At 30.3% G+C, this 20854-nt stretch overlaps 2 protein-coding genes across 4 annotated transcripts; one reads left to right on the plus strand and one right to left on the minus strand.

Moving 5' to 3' along the window:
• Positions 1-438: 438 nt before the first annotated feature.
• Positions 439-5110, minus strand: LOC121232053 (cyclin-dependent kinase 10). Of its 3 annotated transcripts, XR_005930272.1 has the most exons (7): positions 3329-5054; positions 3108-3243; positions 2927-3015; positions 2606-2717; positions 2477-2516; positions 1033-2371; positions 439-864 (listed from the first exon to the last, which is right to left on the minus strand). XR_005930272.1 is itself a non-coding variant. In XM_041117423.1 (6 exons), the coding sequence occupies exons 1-6, from the start codon at positions 4606-4608 to the stop codon at positions 2226-2228; spliced, it is 1803 nt and encodes a 600-aa protein (XP_040973357.1). In that variant the 5' UTR covers positions 4609-5054; the 3' UTR covers positions 439-2225. The 3 variants fall into 3 exon arrangements, 1 of the variants encoding a protein (XP_040973357.1); XR_005930273.1 differs by having other exon boundaries at positions 1033-2516; positions 3329-5110; XM_041117423.1 differs by having other exon boundaries at positions 439-2371.
• A 10975-nt stretch (positions 5111-16085) lies between these two features.
• On the plus strand, positions 16086-20562 carry LOC121232056 (malate synthase, glyoxysomal-like). The gene is made up of 4 exons (XM_041117426.1): positions 16086-16668; positions 17463-17788; positions 18975-19305; positions 19674-20562. The coding sequence occupies exons 1-4, from the start codon at positions 16279-16281 to the stop codon at positions 20328-20330; spliced, it is 1704 nt and encodes a 567-aa protein (XP_040973360.1). The 5' UTR covers positions 16086-16278; the 3' UTR covers positions 20331-20562.
• Positions 20563-20854: the final 292 nt, after the last annotated feature.

Here is a 20854-nt window from a genome sequence, read left to right on the forward strand (position 1 = left end):
ATCATGAATAAAATAAATTCTACCAATTATCTTCAATATGTATATAACTTGAATTATGGAAAACATAAGGTCGGGGCAAGATCGAACACCCATTACCCATCTATCATAAATTTTTACAGAATACGACGTGAAATCTACAGATTTTTAATATCCTTAAATTACAACATACTAAACTCGTCTGTAAATCGACCACCATATGAATCAAGGATTAACCTTCTTGAATTCTTATTCTAAGTATCTTGTATGATACTTCCAATATTTATTCAAGACAAAAATAAAAAATAAAAATTCATATATAAAATTACAAATTACACCACAAATCTAATATAAATTTGAGACTACATTTACTAATAGATAAAGACTTGAACCACTGACTTCTACATAATTTACTTCCTAATTTTCATTAAAACATGGAATATTCATCGCAATGCCAGCATATCAGATACCAACCCTCAGAACAATTATAATATATCCTATAAATAATAACGTTAAGAACAAAGAAGATTTACATAATAAAAATCAATACTTCAATTCACAAAGAATTCTACACATTGAAGCAAAGATCACAATTTTAATTATATATATTTAAATCAATTCAAAATTCAGAAGTATATGTATTTTGAATATTCAGGCTCCATTTAATGTATGCTTTTTCCTTGAGAAAGAAAAGTTTTCAGGAATCAAAGAGACAATTCTGCACGGAGAAACTCAGTGCATAGTTTTCACCCATTTCGCAGTAGAATCACCACCCACCCCATATGCCATATCATTTGTTCAACGTCATCATCATCATCATCCCGACAACAAGCTTCGTAGTTATGAAAATTTGGTCTATAGCATTAGGCCGGGCACCACTCATCAGTTCTGCTTTTTAACAGTTCCCATGTTAGAAAAGTAACAGCTAACACTACTAACTCCAACTTGCGTTCTAATTGTCAGTTAATTCCTTCAAATCATTATTAGCTCATATATATCTTTAACAGCAAACCCAGACAGCCATCCATCATGATTATTTCATATAAACAACCATACCTCTCACTTTGATGAGCCTTCAGCGTCGACTTGGTTTGGTTCAATCACATCCGCTTGTATCATACAATTGTTTCATTATTACAGTTCAAGATTGTAAAAGCTGTAACAATTCATTCATGAGGAGAAAAGGATAAATGAAAAGAAAAAGTAAGAGATGATACGCTTTATCCATCTTCAATGTCAACTTGGTTTGGTTCAATCACATCCGCTTGTAGCGTATATTTCACTTTTACAGTTCATGATGGTTAAAGCTGTAAGAATTCATTCATGAGGAGAAAAAGGATAAAGGAAAAGAACAAGGTAAGACATGATACACTTTAACCGTCTGCAGAGTTCAAATTGGTTCGATTCACTCACTTCCACTTGCATTATATAATCGTTCCATTTTATACAGTTCAAGATGGTTAAAGCTGTAAGATCCATTCATGAGGACAAAGGAATAAAGGAAAAGGAAAAAGAAAAAGAAAAGAAAGAGTAAGAGATGATACGCTTATAAGAGTTCCTTTTATCTTATATTTCTCCGTCAGTAACATCTGCATATGTTAAATCAGAAACATCTGTGCATCATATCCAGCCAATTACTCCATAACATCAATTCTTTTGGTCATAATTATACTAACAGTTCGATCAAAAGAAAATAAGGCAAGACCAGCAATGCATAAAGCATCTTACTTGCACAATAAAGGATAACATAAATATGTGTAAGCTGCAAACCTTCCCGCAATGCTGCAACAATTGCAACAGACAAGAAAACAAAACCAGCATCTTATAAATGATTTAATTCATTTCCAAAGCAGTCAACTTACTGCTTATGAGCAGGAAAGACCAATGCTGTTCGCTTCCAAACATCAGTAGACTCTTGCAAGCAATGTGAAAAATTGAAGGAAACAATGTGAGCAATAATATAACAATAAGGAAATTTTAAACATGGCTAAAGATATATACACAAGTATCTGATACAATATACTAAGAAAAGGTAAAGTCAATAACCTTCACCTTCATATTCAATCGGTGCTAAGGACCATTACAATTCATCACAAAATCATCCTAATAAGTGAATTGAGGAAGGCTGTAACTAATCACCTCGAAAAATTAATCTCTGCAAGCAAGTCATCTATGTGCCTGCCAATCAATGATATGTTTCTTGCAATACTTTGCCACCAAAACATGCAATTGCTGCAACTAACCTCTTGTTAATCATTGAACCAAGATACAAACAGAACGAAAAATAGCATAGTGGCTCTATGAGCCAATCCGCTAGCCCCACAACAGTATAAAAGGGATTTTTTTCCCCACCGCAGCTGCATCACATTCGGATCATGGTTCCTTGTATATGTCTCTAAATCAAAACAAAAAATAAGATACAACTATCACTGCAAACCGATTCAAACTTTAGGGCGGAAAGTTGGCAAGAATTCTTTAGATTTTGGTAGAGGAAGCTCACGGAACCAATCATGTTTAAGAGCATCATCAGCTGTTATTCTCTGCATAAATAAGAACCTTCAATTAGTTGGGACCAATATATATAAGCTTAAGGTTAACAACTTGGAATGTTAAAAACTCATATAATTACTTTATCAGGATCGTATATAAGAAGCCTGTTTAATAAATCAAATCCAGCATCAGAAAGAACAGCAGATCCTGTGAAAGATGCCACAGGAAACTTTTTACGCAACAAATTATACCTGCAAAAAGAAAACAAAATCAACTGTTCATTGAACTGAATAAATACTGAACATATAGATACCATAATATAAATATATAATAACAAATAATAACATAGAAGTGACCAAACAAAATCAACTGTTTATTGAACTGAATAAATACTGAACATATAGACACCATAATATATAATAACAAATAATAACATAGAAGTGACCAATAGGGCACCTACCGTTGCTTAGAATAGTTTGCCTTAGACCCAGGTAATTCAGAAAAGCCGGCCCAAATGTTCTCATTTGGAGTACCAAGAGTATCAAAGATCTACAGCCACCAACCATAACAACCAAACATCAGAAAACAATTAAATAATAAGATAAAAGAAATCCGAAAGTTCAAATAGGAACAACAATTACCTTGCGAAGCTGATCAATTTCACTTGTCCCTTTGAATAAGGGTTGCTTAGCTAACATCTCCGCCATTATACAGCCTACAGACCACATGTCAACTGCTGTTGAATACGTCTTTGCTCCAAGTAAAAGTTCAGGTGCTCTGAAATGAACATAAAAAAAGGTGATCAAATTAAAAGCTCATAAAATTTCATATGAATGTAGAAAAGAACACATAGACTACTTACCTATACCACTGTGTAACCACTTTAGTTGTATATGGCTTTTGAGGGCTTCCATACTGGCGCGCCATACCAAAATCACATATTTTCAGCTCCCCTTGGTTGCTCAAGAGAAGATTGGATGTTTTCAAATCCCTATGGAGCACCCAATTATCATGAAGATATTTAACACCCTCCAATAGTTGTAGCATCAAACATTTAACATCACTTGTACTAAAGGGCCATTTCATGGACTCCATTAGAGCCTTCAAGTCATGTTCCATATACTCCATAACCATGTAAACATTGTCATGGTCATCTACAACAACTTCTTTAACTTTCACAATTGAAGGGTGGTTAAATGAAGCAAGAATGTTAATTTCCCTCAGTGATGTCAAAGGGAAACCGAATTCTTCTAATTCTCTTCTGTCTAGAATCTTTACCTTCTTCAAGGCCACGATTTCACCCGTCTTCTTATCCCTAGCTCTAAAAACAACACCATATGTACCTTCACTTATTTTGTTCAATCTTTCATATTCATACACACTTCTGCAACCCAAAAGCATGTTCATACCTCCTGCTAACTCTTCAACATCTGAATCTGACTGATCATCAGAAGCATCTTCACCAAATGTTCCATCAATGTCCATCACACCATCCGATTCCAACTTGCATTCCATATCTTCATCCTTCCAAGCAGACAATATACTGCTACTTCTTTCGCTGGACAGCACCCCATCTCCTTCCAAATCGTCTCTTTCAAACTCTCCACTCTCTAGACTCGAACTCCTCCTAATCTTTTCCTTGCTTCGAGAATCATCTTCATCATCACTATCAGAGGCCCAACGAGATGTGAATATGTTAGGCCCTAGACGTTTCTCTTTTCCCGTAATATCTTGTTCTTGTTCAACACCCTCACATTGCTGGCCAACAAGCGTAGATAAAACAAAACTAAAATCAGACACCGTAGACTTGGGTGGCGAATTCTCCACTAGATTCGAAAACAGCGGGGCCCTAACTGCATCTAGGGCTCCATTCCTAGACGAAATTCTCACTTCCTTCTCTTCAACGTTCAATACAATCGGGGAAAACTTCCTCTTTTTCTGTGCGGGCTGCTGAACCCCGTCATCCAACATCGGGGCTAAATCACTCTTGACTCTCATAACATCCTCTAACCTACATCGCCTAGGACCCAAATTGAACCCATCATTACGCCTGGTAGATGGGTAATCGTAACCATTCTTATCTGCCCAATTCAAATTCCCAACATCAGTTCTCCTAGGAACATCAACTCGCCCTGCCGCCATATCAATCAAGAACCACAAGTCCTCTTCTCAATAAAATTTTACTAGATCTCAAAAGATATATACCAAACAAAACCAGCAATCAAAGATACCGCCAAAAAATTACAAACCCTAATAAACGAAAAATCTCACAAATTCAACACAAACAAATATCAAAACAAACTATTACGCCGCAGAATTACAGATACGGCATTTAATCAGAGTAAAAAAAAAACCTAGAAATTGAAATTTTTGTGCTTCTCTGGGCGGATCTAACGTGACCTCAATAAAAAATCAAAGGCAAACGAAGATCTTACCAAAAGGGATATGAGAGAAAGAGAGATTAAAACGAAACACAAAATAAAAAATTGAGATTTGAAATCGCTAGAAACCCTTGTTGAATCAAACGCGTTGATTGAGCCAATCTATCTCTAGCCGCCTCTTACCTTTGCCTTCGTTGCGAAGGGATCCTATTTATAGAAAAGCGCGTTAGGTAAAGGATTATTTTTATTCAAAGTCGGTGTTTATTCTGTTAATGGGTTATTGCTCGGCCTAGGCTTTTAACGGTTCAATCCAACTTCCCCAATTTGTTCATAAAGGGATATTTGGGCCTTTCCTTAAAAAATTCGAATTTACCATATTCACCCTCTCAACAAATTTTGGAGCAATTTATTCTTTGTAGGTTTTTAAAGTAAGTAACCAAAGATAATTAGTCACAGTGTTAATATTTTAACATGAATTTTACATAATTTTAATTCGTATATATAATAACAATTTTAGCTCTAGATGTTTATATATTATGTGTGAATGATTACATAATGTGTAAATATTGCGGGTAAATTTGTTAAATTAATATTAAATTGATAGAATATGTAAATTGGAGTGCTAAATTTATTATTATACTAATAAAAATATGTACAATTGATGAAAAATATTATTCTGATTAATTGTCCTTAATTGATCATTTTTAAAATTGACATAACTTAAATTGCACTAATTTTTTAGTAAAACCAATTTACTTAATTGAGAAGTACCAAAGAACTCTTTTTACCTCTAAACTCAAATTTTTGACATCTTCATCGCTCCTAAAAATTTCAAGATAAATGAGGTCAAAATATACAAACAGTTTTCATACTATTATATAAAGTTCATTTTAATCCTTCAATTAAAATTTATTTCAGATTAGTCCTTATATGTTAAAATTTATTCAAATGATATTAATTTTTATTAATTTAAATAAAATATATTATGCCCAATCAATTTATCCATCAATCAATCCATCTTAGCCAATTTGGGCCTTAAAAGCTCAACCTAAATTTTAGATTATGAACTCAATCTTTTTGTCCGTAAAAGTATTTCGGCTAGCCTCTGTGAGGAGCCCAACTCTAATGTGCAGAAGCACAACATTGAGAAATATAAAGAAAGTTATTTCAGCTTTTCAAATAAGTGGTCAAACCCTGTTATATCATTGGTTTATCAGTTTCATCAATCGAAATGAACTTTTTAAAATTGGATTCGTGATCCAACTGATCAAACTATCGATTGATGAATTTCAGCAGCTCCATTAAAAATTCATAACATTAAGATAGTTTCTAATATTGTAGCCTTGATTGCTGTAGTGAATACCTCTATTGTTGTTGTGGTATATTTTTTTTAGGCTTAATACATAATTTAGTACCTCATTTTGACACGTTTTTTAAAGCGGTATCTATATTTTTTTTCTCTTTCAAATTTTGGTATTTGTATTTGGTAAAAGTTATCTATTTTAGTATCCAAAGGTAATGGTGTTAATTTTTTAGTGTTTCGTTTGAATATTATAATTTAATTTGATGAAAATTTATGATTAGCTAATAATATTAGCAATTAAATTTCATCAAAACAACTCTAAAAGCCAAATTAAATAGCATCCATTAGATTGTATTTGACAAATTAAACAAATTCAAAATTAACACTAAGTTTATTTCATTAACAAGATCATGGAAATTTCTAATCTAATAATATTAGCAATTAACTTTTTATCAAATCAGCCCTAAACCCGAATTAAATACTAAAAAGCTAACACAATTATCTTTAGGTGTTAAAATATATAACTTTTGTCCAATTCAAATACTAATTTAGATAAAAAAATATACAAGCACTACATTAAGAAAAACGTCAAATTTGAATACCAAATATTATATTAAACTTTTAAATAAGGGTGGTTAGTGCATCATATTTCACCTTGGAATTTCTAGTTTGGGCTCTTAGATATTAACATTTCCTTCTGATAAGATATTCTCCTTTAGCTTTCTCCATCCTTTTGATCATTTTCTTTTTCCAATCTCATGTGTGTTATAAGGTTGATATATTCGACAGTTGTTTTTTCTAATTGTATTTAATCATCGAATTTTATGAATTTCTCGATATAGTCGAACTAAAATTATTGTTATCGGAACTTGAGTAGTAGATCTAGTGACTCAAGTGAGTAGGGTTAGATTTGTAAAGTTGAATCTTGGGCCATGCTACATGCAGTGAACTCAATCTAATCAAACCTATGTATGAGTTTCTTTCATTACTATCTTGTTGAAGGAAGTAGGCTCTTTTAGAAGAAGTCTCTGAAATGTCATTCGTCATGTAGTTGGTTAAACCCCCAACAATGGTTAGTATTGTCTCCAATGAAGTTTTGTCTTCGCAGTGGGGTAGTACCTTGATTAATAGAGATACAACCTGTAAGGCTCATAATATAAATGTGACAGCCCAAAGTTGACCCTAGTCGGGAAGTGGTTTCGGGACCGCTAAACCGAGTCACCGAAATGTTTGAATGTGATACTTATTGTCTAGAATATGTAATTATGAATGTGTGAAAATTTCAAGCTTCAATTTGGTTGATTTCATGTGAATTTAGTCAATAGGACTTATGTGAGAAAATTCTAAAATGTGATAGGTCAATGTGTGAGGACCTATTAGTGCATGTGGACAAAGGGGGGACTTGCATGTCAAATTTCCCCCCTACTAGTAGTGGCCGGCCATGATGGGCATGATGAACAATTGTGCAATTTATTTTATGGAAATTATGGCATAAGTATGGCACAAATAAAATATGTTAATTTGTGTCATAAAATGTTGGGATAAAACAAATAAAATAAGGGGAATGGGCATAAAATAATAAAAAGGAGTATGGTGAATACAAAAAAAAAAATGTGTGTGTAGTTGTTTGTCCCCCCCCCCATTGCCGTGAGCTAAAGAAAAGAAAGGAGAGAATTTTTGTTCATCCTTTTCTCATCTTCATGCTTGCCGAAACTAGAAAGAAAAACAAAGAAAAAAATTTCTCATCCTTTGGTTCATCCTTGGCCAATAATTTTAAGGAGGAAGGAAGAAGAAAGGTGAAGAGGTTCGGCCATGCATGTAGCTAGGCTAAGGTATGTTTGATGATGTTCCATGAGATGCATGCATGTTTTAGTTGTTAGCTTGAGTTCTAACTAGCCCATGGTCTAAATCTTGCTATGTGATGGAAATGACATTTGACCATGGATGCATCATTCTTGGTTGATGTTGATGTGGTGGTGATGAGGCAAGAGGATGAGTTAAAATTCGGCCTAGGTGGAGGTTGTGTTAATGCCATTGCATGCTAAATATGAAGTTGTTAATGATGCATGTGATGATGACTTGATGATTCTTGAACCTCCTTTTTAGCATTTTTGTGTGAGCACATATGTGCATTGGTTGCTAAATGGAGAAGAATCGGCTAGCAAGTTGTGTGCTAAGGCCGAATGTAACTTTGCATGTTAATGAGCAATGCATGTGTTAAATTGATGGAAAGGGGGAGGATGCTTTACTAGTGTGTATATGTGTGTATTAAGTGTTGAAATCGACCCCAAAAATAGACATGCATATTCGGCCAAGGGGGAAAAATTAGCTAATATGTTGTGTTGATGCACGATTTTTGCATGTATGAGACTTTAATGTCTAATGTATAAATATGGGCTAAGTGCCTTGTGTTCATCTTTTTGATGCCTAAATGATGAAATCAATTTATTTGTTTAATTAAGCTCAAGAGCAAAGGGGAAATAAATCCGATAAAGGGAAGGAAAAAGTGGTCGAATAGTTAGCGGAATCGTTCGACAACACCCGAGGTAAGTTCTTGAGTAAGAGAGCTTAAATTACGATGTGATTAAATCATGCTCTATGTGTGGCTATTGAGCCGAATGTGCAAGGACGATATGTGCCTTGTGTTTGAGTTTCGCAAATGAAAATGAAATATGAATGTGCCATGAATTATTGTTAGATGTGCATGATTAATTAAATGCTGTCCGGGCTAAGTCCCGAAGGCTTTGTGCTAAGTGAATATATCCGGACTAAGATCCGAAGGCATTTGTGCGAGATACAAATTCCGGGTTAAGCCCCGAAGGCCTTTGTGCGAGATACTAAATCCGGGTTAAGTCCCGAAGGCATTCGTGCGAGTTATTAAATCCGGGTTATGTCCCGAAGGCATTGTGTGAGTTACTAAAACCGGGCTATGTCCCGAAGGCATTTGAACGAGGAGCTATATCCGGTTAAATTCCGAAGGTACGTGATTTTGGTAATGAATGAGCTTGCTGTAAAATTCCAGCTAATACTCGAAAACATCCCAATATTGGGATATGTTACGTATGTGTTGAATTTAATCGAGCCCTTACAAATAAATGTTTGCTCAGTTGATAAACGAGCTACCGGCCTTCGGCTAAGTTAGTCTATTGTGTATGTACATAAGGGTTGTTAATGTTGTGAAGCAAGTTTGATATCGGTAAATTGCGTATTATGAAATATTCCGTTTAGCTAAGTGTGTGTTATTCTTTGTTTATGCTGGAATTCCTTGCTCAAAACTTACTAAGCATAAATTGCTTACTCGTTACACTGCTCCTCTGTTTTATAGATTTTTGGTTCTCCAGCTATCGGACTCGGGATCTTGAAGTCGAAGTCGCCCACACTATCAAAGGCTCTTTTGGGTACTCTTTTGGTTGAAATTTTGATATGGCATGTATAGGACGACCCATTGTTGTTTTTCGAGTACTTTATGTGATGTATAAGTTTTGGATAGCCATGCGAAAATGGCTTATATGTGTTTGAGTATAATGTTATAATCATTTGGTGTGGATATGCTTGACAAGGATTGGCCACGGGGATGGTTAATCACTTTCATAAATCGTGCCATTTATGCAAAAAGGGCTAGTTGAATCATGGAAACCATGAAATAGGTAAAGCCCACCTTAAAGGCAGATGCTGACAGCAGCAGTGACGTAGATTTGGAAAATCACTAAAAATAGTAGGAATGGAATTAAATAGTGAATAAATTATGTAAACAAACCTTGAAGAATCTACTTTCATAGGAAAGTAACGAAACAATCATATGGACAGTATGTTAGAAGATATTCAGGATCTCGTGAGACAGGGCCAGAACGGGTTCTGGATTCCTTGTTCCGACTTTGGAAATTGATTATAAATTAACCAGAGATAATTAGGAGTCATACCATATATGTATAGATTCCTCTCTGAGTCTAGTTTCTATAGAAATAAACGGCATCAGTATTGGAGCCCTGGACAAGGAGATATCCAAGTCGTAATGCGCAAAGGTCAGGGTAGTCGATTCCTGTAACATGGGAGACTTTAACTAATAAACTGTACTAATTGGCCTGATCAAAAATTCTAGAAAAAAATATGTAGATGGGCATATGAGTCTAGTTTCAGGGAAAAATCACGAAACTGATTTTCGAGTTGTGAAGCTCAAGATATGATTTTTAAAGCGACTAGTACACAGATTGGGCAGTGTCTGGAAATTTTTCAAAGTTTGTTAACACCTCGTGTTCGACTCCGGTGTCGGACTCGGGTTCGGGGTGTTACAATAAATGTAAAAAATAGTGCATAATATCAATTATATAAATCACCTATGTGGAAAGATTCCAACCCAAGAGGTATAAGGTAGATACTTGTAAGCATAGTACCACTTAAATTTAAGAGTTCGGTCAATCGCTCGATAGAAAACATTTTAAAAACTTTTTCCAAATGAAATTGTGTCCTTTAACGAATATATAAGTTGATTTGTATGTAAAATATTCAATAATTTATAACTTTATATCAGTACTAAAATTCTTAACGCTTTAATTAGAAATTTTAATCTCTGCTTTATTAATTGGATCGCATGGTGAAATTTTCCATTGAGTATGTTTATCTAGAAAATGCGAATGGGATTATTTCACTTGATTTTTATTTTTTTTTCAAAATTATTTCTTACAGTTAGGCCTCTTGGTCTGTCCATTAACATAGACAGCATTCCAACTTAAACAGATCACCTTAGGAAAAATTTTAACATAGTCTAGTTTACACAATAACTTGACAACAACAAATAAATAAATACCATATTTCATTATATGATTGGTTTTGAATTTTAAATATATATTTTGAAATCAATTTTCAACGAATAAGTTTTATTTATTTTAAATTATTTTTAATTTTTTTATTGATTAGAAAACAGAAAAAAGAAAAAGATCTCAAATTTAATCTATTTGTAAAAATTATATTCAAAACCTAAACCTAATACATGTGACATTTATTTATTCATTGACTGAAAATTTAGGAGCCAATTGTGACATTATAATTTTAAAATAATTATAATTTAATAAAAATTGTGATAGTTATACATTTAAAAATAATTATGATTTAATTTATAATTATTATTTAAAAAATTGATGTAAACAAAATTTTGCTAATTTAAAAATAAAATTATTACTTGAATAAAACTAAGATTAAATTTAAGAAAAATGTTGTGATATTATAATTATAATTTACAATTATTGGTTAAAAAATTATAATTTGAATTTGACATTATTATAAAATGACATTTTTTTAATTTACGGTAATTTTTCTTCATCTAAAATAGTGTTATTAATTGAATAGAACTCGAAGTATCTTAGTTATCACTTAATTAATATTAGAGTTATTTACTGATTAAAATTTATTACCGATTAAAATTTAACTTTAGCTTTATAAATAGCATTCAGTAATTAAGTATATTCAATAAAGTAGCATCTAAAAAAATTTATCAATAAAAAAATAAAGATTGTTAGCAATAATAACTTTGACTTATATAAAAAAGATCAGGACATTAAAGTAATTATTTTTCGAAGAGGTAATATTGAATATGTTCAAACATCAATGGCATCAGAGAGAAATAGAATATTATTTTGATTAATAAAGATGTAATACAATATTATGGTATTATATATATTTTTAAGTTGTTTATATTTTACGGAGCAACCAATCTTTAAGTCCATTTATTTATTATTTAATTGGTGCATGTGAAAAAGATTTCGTGAATTTATTTTGAAAAGAAATTTAAATTTCAACAAGTATTTTTTAATCATTATTCTTAAATATAATTATTAACTTAGTGTAAATATATTTTATAGTTAATTTTTTATATAGTTTCAATTTTATATATTATTTTAATAGTTTTATGTATCAATTTAATTTTTTATTTTTTATTTTTAAAAAAATATTTTACTCTTTCATTTGCTATTTCAAAACTAAATCAACTTTAGTATAATTTGAATTAATCATTATTTAATTACCACAAATATGTATTTGAAATTATAGAATATATTATTTAATAAATAAAAAATTATATAAAATCATGTGCAATACATATAAGTAAAAGCATAGTATAGATTTTTGTACTAAGGGTCATATTAGTAAAAGCATAGTATAGGTTTTTGTACTAAGGGTCATATTGCATTTTGCTTGTTTTAGTTAAAAACGAGTAAAATAGTCAGTATACTTTAGATCAATGAGCAAATTGATTATTTCTATTAAAAATTTCATCTATTTTTACTATTAAAAATCAATGTGGCTAATAAAATAACTAGATAGGTGTACCTTATGCTAATGTATAATGACCAATTTTTAATAGTAAAAATATATGAAATTTTTAATCGGATGATCAGTTTGCCCTTTTATATAACTTATAGGGACTAATTTACCCATTTCCTAAGTAGAAGGGACCTCCATGGTACTTTTACTACACATTATATTAGAAGCTAATTTTATTGAAGATAAGATCTAAATTTCACTAATTAATAATATTAACAATATATTATAGATTTTTTAATTTAAATTTTCAAAATATTAAATATAAATTGAATTTCAAATGTTGTTATAAGTGTCTCGTATAAATATATAACAACCACCTTTTTGTAACATTTAAATATTTGACAAAACAAATGGAGTTACAAAAATAAAGATTGATGATAAAAATACCATAAATATTGTAAGAGCCGGGTTACATTTTGACTTCTTTATTAAAAATAGATAAATTAATCTCTCTATTAAATTAAATAATAAATTGGTAATTCTATTAAAAGAATATCATTTAATTATATTATTCAAAACTAATTAGCATATATGAACATAAAATAAATGAGATACACTAAATATTACTATATTATTATTTTATTAACTATGACAATTTTTTAGATATTTTTATAAAATTTAAATATTTAATTAGATTTTGACTCTTTTATTAAAAATAGATAAATTAATCTCTCTATTAAATTAAATAATAAATTGGTAATTCTATTAAAAGAATATCATTTAATTATATTATTCAAAACTAATCAGCATATATTAACATAAAATAAATGAGATACACTAAATATTACTATATTATTATTTTATTAACTATGACAATTTTTTAGATATTTTTATAAAATTTAAATATTTAATCAAATTTTTTGAATTAATTAAATCGATAAATCAATATTTTGAAGGATTCCACTATTTATCTAGTTTAAAAATATTGTAATAAATTCATTAGATGAGAAGAGATAAGAAATGGAGGTATGATATAACAAATATCCAAATAAACTGCACATCCCAAGGTAGAGGGCACACATTTCCAAAACTTATTCTTATCCTATGCTCTGCCCATCTTTCTAATCAAATAGGAATAGGTGGTGGCGTCAGAGTTTACGCAGGAAAAGCCATGCATCTCTCTAAAAATAGCAAACATACAAAGTAACGCTTTCATTTGATGATGATGATGATGATTGCCTGCCTAATCGGTGGTGGTTCCAACACTCCAATAGTGGCGGACACGCCTCAAACACCAATCCAGTATTTTGGAATTATTAACTCTTTTAACTTGCTTGCTGACTCGGTTAGTTTCATCTCAATTAGCAAATGACTTTTAGACGATAACGCCCATCGTTGCTATCCCTGCTCAGGTGTGAAGTTGGAATATTGATGAGCTCAAATTTAATTTAAAATTTAAATTTTAATATTCTGTTTGAGTTTAATTAAATTTTTATTTTTAAATTCAAGTTCGATTAAATTTATTTATTTATTATTATACTTGAATTTTAAATTGATTCAATAATCAAGTTTAAGGTTAATAACCAGGGATAGTGTAGTACAGGTAAAGTCAAAAAATTTATTTGGAAGGAGAATAGAATTAAATTATATATTTTACATCAATAAAAATAAAATTTCACTATTTTAATAATTTATATCTTTATAACTTTTAAATAGTTAAAATTTTTTTACCATTTTCGAAGAATTACAGAGTAATCTTATTATATACTAATTTATTATAAATGAATAAAATATTAAAAATTTTAATTTAAGAGGCGGGCCCCAACCTTTGGCTTCACCCTTAAACATTAGGGGGTGACAAGACTTGACCGCTTTAAATTGAAATTTTTTATTTTTAATATTTCTACAATTTATAAAATTTTAAATTAATATATAGTAAAATTATATTTAATTCTTATAAAATTATAAAAATTTAATTTAATTTTTTAAAATTATAAAAATGTAAACTATTAAAATAATAAAATTATGTTATCGTTTGAGTACGGTGAAATTGTAATTTTTGAGTTTTTTTTTCTATATAATATCGTGTTGATTTGAGTATTGTGTGTTTATATCAAACTTTTGTCTACTTTTCATTTAATTAAATTTCTAAATTTGCTTATAATTTTAACTTTTTCTAATGTTATAGAAAATAATAAAATATAAACTCGGTTAATTAACTCAAGTAAAATAAATCATTTCAAAACGATAAAGCTGAGATGAACCTCTAAAAAAACCGATAACGCTCAGTGTAGCTATCCACTTCCTCTTTACCCTCTCGTCTTCAATATTTATGCACATATATGGGACCCTAGGGGAAGGACTTGACATCTTAAAAAATAGAAAAATTCTTCTTCTTTTTGTCTTTTTAATCTTTTAAATTTTATAATATTTTAATTTAGTAAATATCTCCTTAAAAATAATAAACTTTAGTCTTTAAAAAATTTATAATGTCATAAATTATTAAACCAATGATATTTTATTTTATTATAAAAATATACAATTTAATTTTAATTTGATAGAGACGATGTTGATAAAAAATATGTAATAAATTTATTAAAAATAAAAGTTAAATAAGATTTAGGTTGAAATAGTAAAGATGAGATAGTGAAGATTATAATATCTTGGATTTAAATTTTATGATTCTCATTATATGTATCTATTTTTTAGATTTATTAGAATATAAAAATATAAATACTCACAAAATAATATTTGTTAATTTGTAAAAAGTTAAATTTTTAAAAATTTTATAATTAAGTTGAGATTCGACACTCATCGATTTTTTACTCGATAATAACATATTTTTATTTAAAAAAAGTTCATGACAGTATGAGGCTGTACTTTTCTGACAAATTTATTAAAATATATTTTTTAAATATAACAAATTTATATTTCTAACTAAAATCTAATAAAAAATAACCTCATATTTAATATTGAAAGAAGTTATTATAAAATAGATGTGGATAATATAATTATTACCTCCTAAATCTAGCAATTAGGTTCATTTTAGTGTTTTTATTATTTCTGGTTCACTTTTATTTTTGAATTTGATAATTACATTCATTTTGATCCTAGACTTTGATTCTGTCAATATTTTATGATCTGACCAATTTTATTGAAACAGGAGTAGATCAGATGAATTAAAAATTAATTGATATAACGCCAGAACAAATGGGCTAAATCAATTGACTTGGAAATTGATAAAAGTCTAAGAAAAATAAAAAGTGATAGTTGAAACGATTTAATGATTTTTTTTACTTTTTTAAGTTTTATGAGTTTTTAATTAATTATTGAATTATTATTACTCAGACGATAGAACTGCTTGAATTGAGAACTAGTGATCTAACCAATTTAACCACTAATCTAATTATTAAAACAATAAATGTACCATTTTAAGATTGTATTACATAATCACTTAAAAATTTATATAATTATTTTTTAATTTTGAAGTGATTATCTAACATAGTATTATAGAAGCATATCATCAAACTTTTATATTTTTTAAATTTCAAAAATTAAAATAAATTTAATTATTAAGTTGAAGTTTCAAAATGAATAAAAAAGAACAAATGTCAAAATCAATGTAGTTGCTAAGTTGAGGTGAAAATTTATGTTATGCTAAAGACTTCGGGGTGTGAGCAACTTTTTTTTCTTTCAAAATCAAATTTAAATGTTAAAATCTGAAATAAAATCGAGTTTTAAGACAAAATAAAGACTGAAAAAGCTACCAGCCTTTGCCAATTGCCATCCCTATATATAGTCCACCATTTTTACACGTTACAAGCACTCATTCAAGCATCCATTTTCAAAATTAAGGGTTTTTAGTAACCAAATATGATTGGCCTTGGGAGTTACGGTTACACTGCACCATCTTCCAAAAAAATCAACGCCTACGATGTTCCTCAAGGCGTCGATATTCGTGGTCGATTCGATGAAGAATTCGCTAAGATTTTAACAAAGGATGCCTTACAATTCGTCGCTGATTTGCAGAGAGAGTTCAGGAACCATATTAAGTACGCGATGGAATGTCGCAAAGAGGCGAAAAGACGACACAATGAAGGGGCGTTGCCTGGTTTCGATCCTGCAACGAGGTATATTAGAGAAGGGAAATGGACTTGTGCGCCGGTTCCGCCTGCGGTGGCTGATCGGAGGGTCGAAATTACAGGGCCGGTGGAGAGGAAGATGATCATCAACGCTCTTAACTCGGGAGCTAAAGTGTTTATGGTGAGTGATGTTTGTTAGTTATATGTCACTTTTGAATTCGTCTTCCATTTGTTTGATAAATTGCGCAGCTTGGGATTTTCTTTTCTTTGGCATTCTGATAAATATAACTCAAAAGTTTTTGATGATCGGTGAGTTAGGCCATCAGCTAAGGCGACCTCTTTAAAATGGTAAATTTCATATTTGGCCCTTTAAGGTTTATAAAATTATAAGTTAATACAAGTTAAAATTGGATTTTAACCTCATAAAATGATCATTTTTTATTTTAGAAATCATAAAGCTAAGCTAATAAAAAAGCTAAAATTACATTTTAGCTCTCTATAAAAATATAGAAAAAAATTTGTTTCACCCCTGCCCTCAACTTTCTAAAAGATCGAATTTAATTATTTTTTAAAAAGAGTTAAATTATTGTTTTCAATGGAATTATTAACTAAAACATTAACTTTTTATACATAACAGGTCATATGGAATTATTAAATAAAACACATATGATAATTTACGTATATTTTATTTTAATTTCTTTTTGAAATTAAAATTTTTTGTTAGAATATTTTATAAGCTTTAAATTATTTGTTGACGGGTTTATAAGATAAAAAAGTATAAAGTCAACATGAAATATATGTGAAATGATACACTAATATTGTTAAAAATTAATATTTTAATTAATCCTTTGTTAAAAAAGTAATTTGATTTATTTTGAAAAGTTAACAGGTAAATTTAACTTTTAAAAAGGATCAAATTGATAAAGTTATAAATATTAAAAACTAAATTTGTTATTATATCTTTTCCTTTCACAGGCTGATTTTGAGGATGCACTGTCACCAAGTTGGGAAAATCTTATGAGAGGTCAAATAAACTTAAAGGACGCAGTGGAAGGAACAATAACGTTCAACGACAAAGCAAGGAACAGGGTTTACAAGCTGAATAATGAAATAGCAAGGCTATTTGTTCGGCCACGAGGTTGGCACTTACCGGAGGCTCATATTTTCATCGACGGGGAGCCTGCAACTGGTTGTCTAGTGGATTTTGGCCTTTATTTTTACCACAATTATGCCAATTTCCGCAACACTCAAGGTCAAGGCTTTGGACCCTTCTTTTATCTTCCTAAGATGGAGAATTCAAGGTAATTAATCTGTCTCAAATTTTCAAATTTATTAGTCATTTAATATTAAAAAATATTTAACTTTAGCGTTTTATTCATTGACAACGGGTTAACCTTATACTTGAGTGGTAGGGATTGTGATTTATGATTAATTTGGTAACGCTTCTCAAGTTTTTGAGAAAAAAAAATATTTTTGGAAAGAACTTAAAATTTAAAAGTGATTTTAGGCTATTTTTTAGTTTGAGAGAAACACTTTTTCTCTTAAAATAGTTTATTTAGAAATATTTTTATCTCAAAAGTATTTTTTGTCCTCAAAGTATTTCTTAGAAGCAATACTAAATACACTCTTAATGTGGTGTGTGGTGTATTAAGTTAATTAAAAATTTAAGAATTTATTTGAGATTTTTTTTCAAAAAAAATTGAAGATCTAATTAAAATTTTTAATTTTTTTATTAATAGAATTAAAAAATAGAAAAAAATTAACTGAAATTTTTAAAGAAATTAAAAGTCATAATGAAATTTTTAGAAAAATTTAGGGTTAAATTAAAAATTTTAAATAAAAAATTTCAAAAATTTTAGGGAGACAAAAGCCTTAGCCTCCATTACGGTCCCCCATTAGTGTGGCGAAATACTAGATTAAATTTATAAAATTAAAAAAACTTATAACGAAAGAATTTGAAAATTAGTTATAAATGTAAAAGAAGTATCTTAATAAAATATTAGATTATGACATACTCAATATATTGGTAAAATACAATTATTAAGAATTTCTAGGTTTTATGTAAAAAGATAAAAATATTCTTGAGTTAAGATTTATTGTTTTGTTAAAATAAGAATATTTTAATAATTTAACAACTGATTTGGGATTTGATATTTTATATAAAAGAATAAAAATATCCTTTAGTTAACATTTATTGTTTTGTTAAAATAAAGGCCTTTTAATAATTATAAATGATTCCAATTTAATTAAAATCTTTATATAAAGTATAGATATAAATATAGGGAGGAGTTATTTTACTTAAATTTATCTTAATTTAACCTTAAAATTTTTTAATAGAGAGATACCGACTCAACCCACCTTCGGAAAAAAACACTCCTATAAGGTTAGTAAAAAAATTGTGATGGTTATAACATAGCATTTTAGGGTCATAAAATCTAGAGTTGACATTCAACAAAGTGATGAAAATTATGTTACATGAATTTGCAGGGAAGCAAAGATATGGAATAGTGTGTTTGATAAGGCAGAAAAGATGGCAGGCATAGAGAAAGGAAGCATAAGAGCAACAGTTCTAATCGAAACACTACCAGCAGTCTTCCAAATGGATGAAATCCTTTATGAGCTCAGGGATCACTCTGTTGGTCTCAACTGCGGCCGATGGGATTATATTTTCAGCTACGTTAAGACCTTCCAAGGTCACCCGGACCGGTTGTTGCCGGATCGGGGTCAAGTTGGTATGACCCAACACTTCATGAGGAGTTACTCCGATCTCCTCATCCGAACCTGTCATCGACGCGGCGTCCATGCCATGGGCGGTATGGTATGTATGAATATAATTATGACATTTTAATTCATGTAATACATAAATATAGAGGTGTTCATGAATTAGATCGAATCAGATTTGAATTGAACTAATATATTTGTATCAACATCATACATAGTTCTCCAAATTAAAAAATTATTAAAAATCTAAAGGAAACTAAAAATCTTAGTCAATCGGTTTGTACCAATTCCCGCTCTAACTGATTCAAAACCCTTTTCTGAATCAATACCTGATCAATTTCTAATTTAACTAGTTTGACCGGCTAATCTGATCTGGTTGAATCATCCTTGCCTATTACATGCAGCATTTTAAATTCAATTTTGTGTTTTTAATGTGTTGATGAAGGTTTCAATTGTCTTAAACAGGCAGCACAAATTCCCATTAGAGATGATCCAACAGCAAATGAAGCAGCCTTTGAACTTGTAAGAAAAGATAAACAAAGAGAAGTTAAAGCAGGGCATGATGGAACATGGGCAGCTCATCCAGGTCTCATCAAAACATGCATGGAAGTTTTCACCAACACCATGGGGAACTCTCCGAACCAAATCGAAACTGTCAAGCGCGAAGACGCTTCCAACTTAACTGAAGACGATTTATTACAAAGGCCTCGAGGTGTTCGTACGATGGAAGGCCTTCGTTTGAACACTCGTGTCGGGATCCAATACTTAGCAGCTTGGTTAACCGGTTCGGGTTCGGTCCCGCTTTATAACCTAATGGAAGATGCTGCGACAGCCGAGATCAGTAGGGTTCAAATCTGGCAGTGGTTGAAATATGGTGTTGAATTAGACGGTGATGGACTTGGGGTTCGAGTGAACCATGTGTTCGGGCGAGTGGTTGAAGAAGAAATGGCTCGGATCGAACGTGAGGTCGGAAAAGAGAAGTTTAAGAAAGGAATGTATAAAGAAGCATGCAAGATTTTTACTCGCCAATGCACTGCTTCAACTTTGGATGAGTTTTTGACACTTGATGCTTATAATTACATTGTCATTCATCATCCAAAGGATGTTTCTTCTAAGCTTTGATGAAGCTTCCATGAAATCTTAGAACTATGGGGTTTGAGTGAAAAAAAAAATAGTGCCATTGCTAAATAAGCAAATAATCATAATCGTCATTTTCACTGTGGGTTTTTAAGGGAAATGGTTCAATAAGGTATTGTAGATGATGTTTTATTTCAGTGTTGGTTTTTAATGTATTATTCGAAAGTTTTCATTCAAGTCACTAGGTTTATAAAATTGTTGTCGTTTGGCTTTTTTATGTTCCTTTTTTTCCCTTCTATTCTGCAGTTTAGTTTTTTTCCTGAAACAACTTTGAACATCACAAAATTATGAATCAAAATTCAAATAACTTTCTTCTCATTTCTTTGACATTAACCTTCATACCACATTTGATTTAAAGTATGTTCTTCTACTTATCGATGGGTATTGATCCGCCGTACCAATGATTGAATCATTACTTGAAACTCACTAGTCGGAAATAAAAAGAAAAGAAAACTTAACAACCTAATGACTTAATTAAAAACTTTGAATAGTTTACTGACTTAACTGAA

This window comes from Gossypium hirsutum, chromosome A07 (assembly GCF_007990345.1).
Source record: "Gossypium hirsutum isolate 1008001.06 chromosome A07, Gossypium_hirsutum_v2.1, whole genome shotgun sequence".
In the NCBI taxonomy this organism is placed as follows: domain Eukaryota; kingdom Viridiplantae; phylum Streptophyta; class Magnoliopsida; order Malvales; family Malvaceae; genus Gossypium; species Gossypium hirsutum.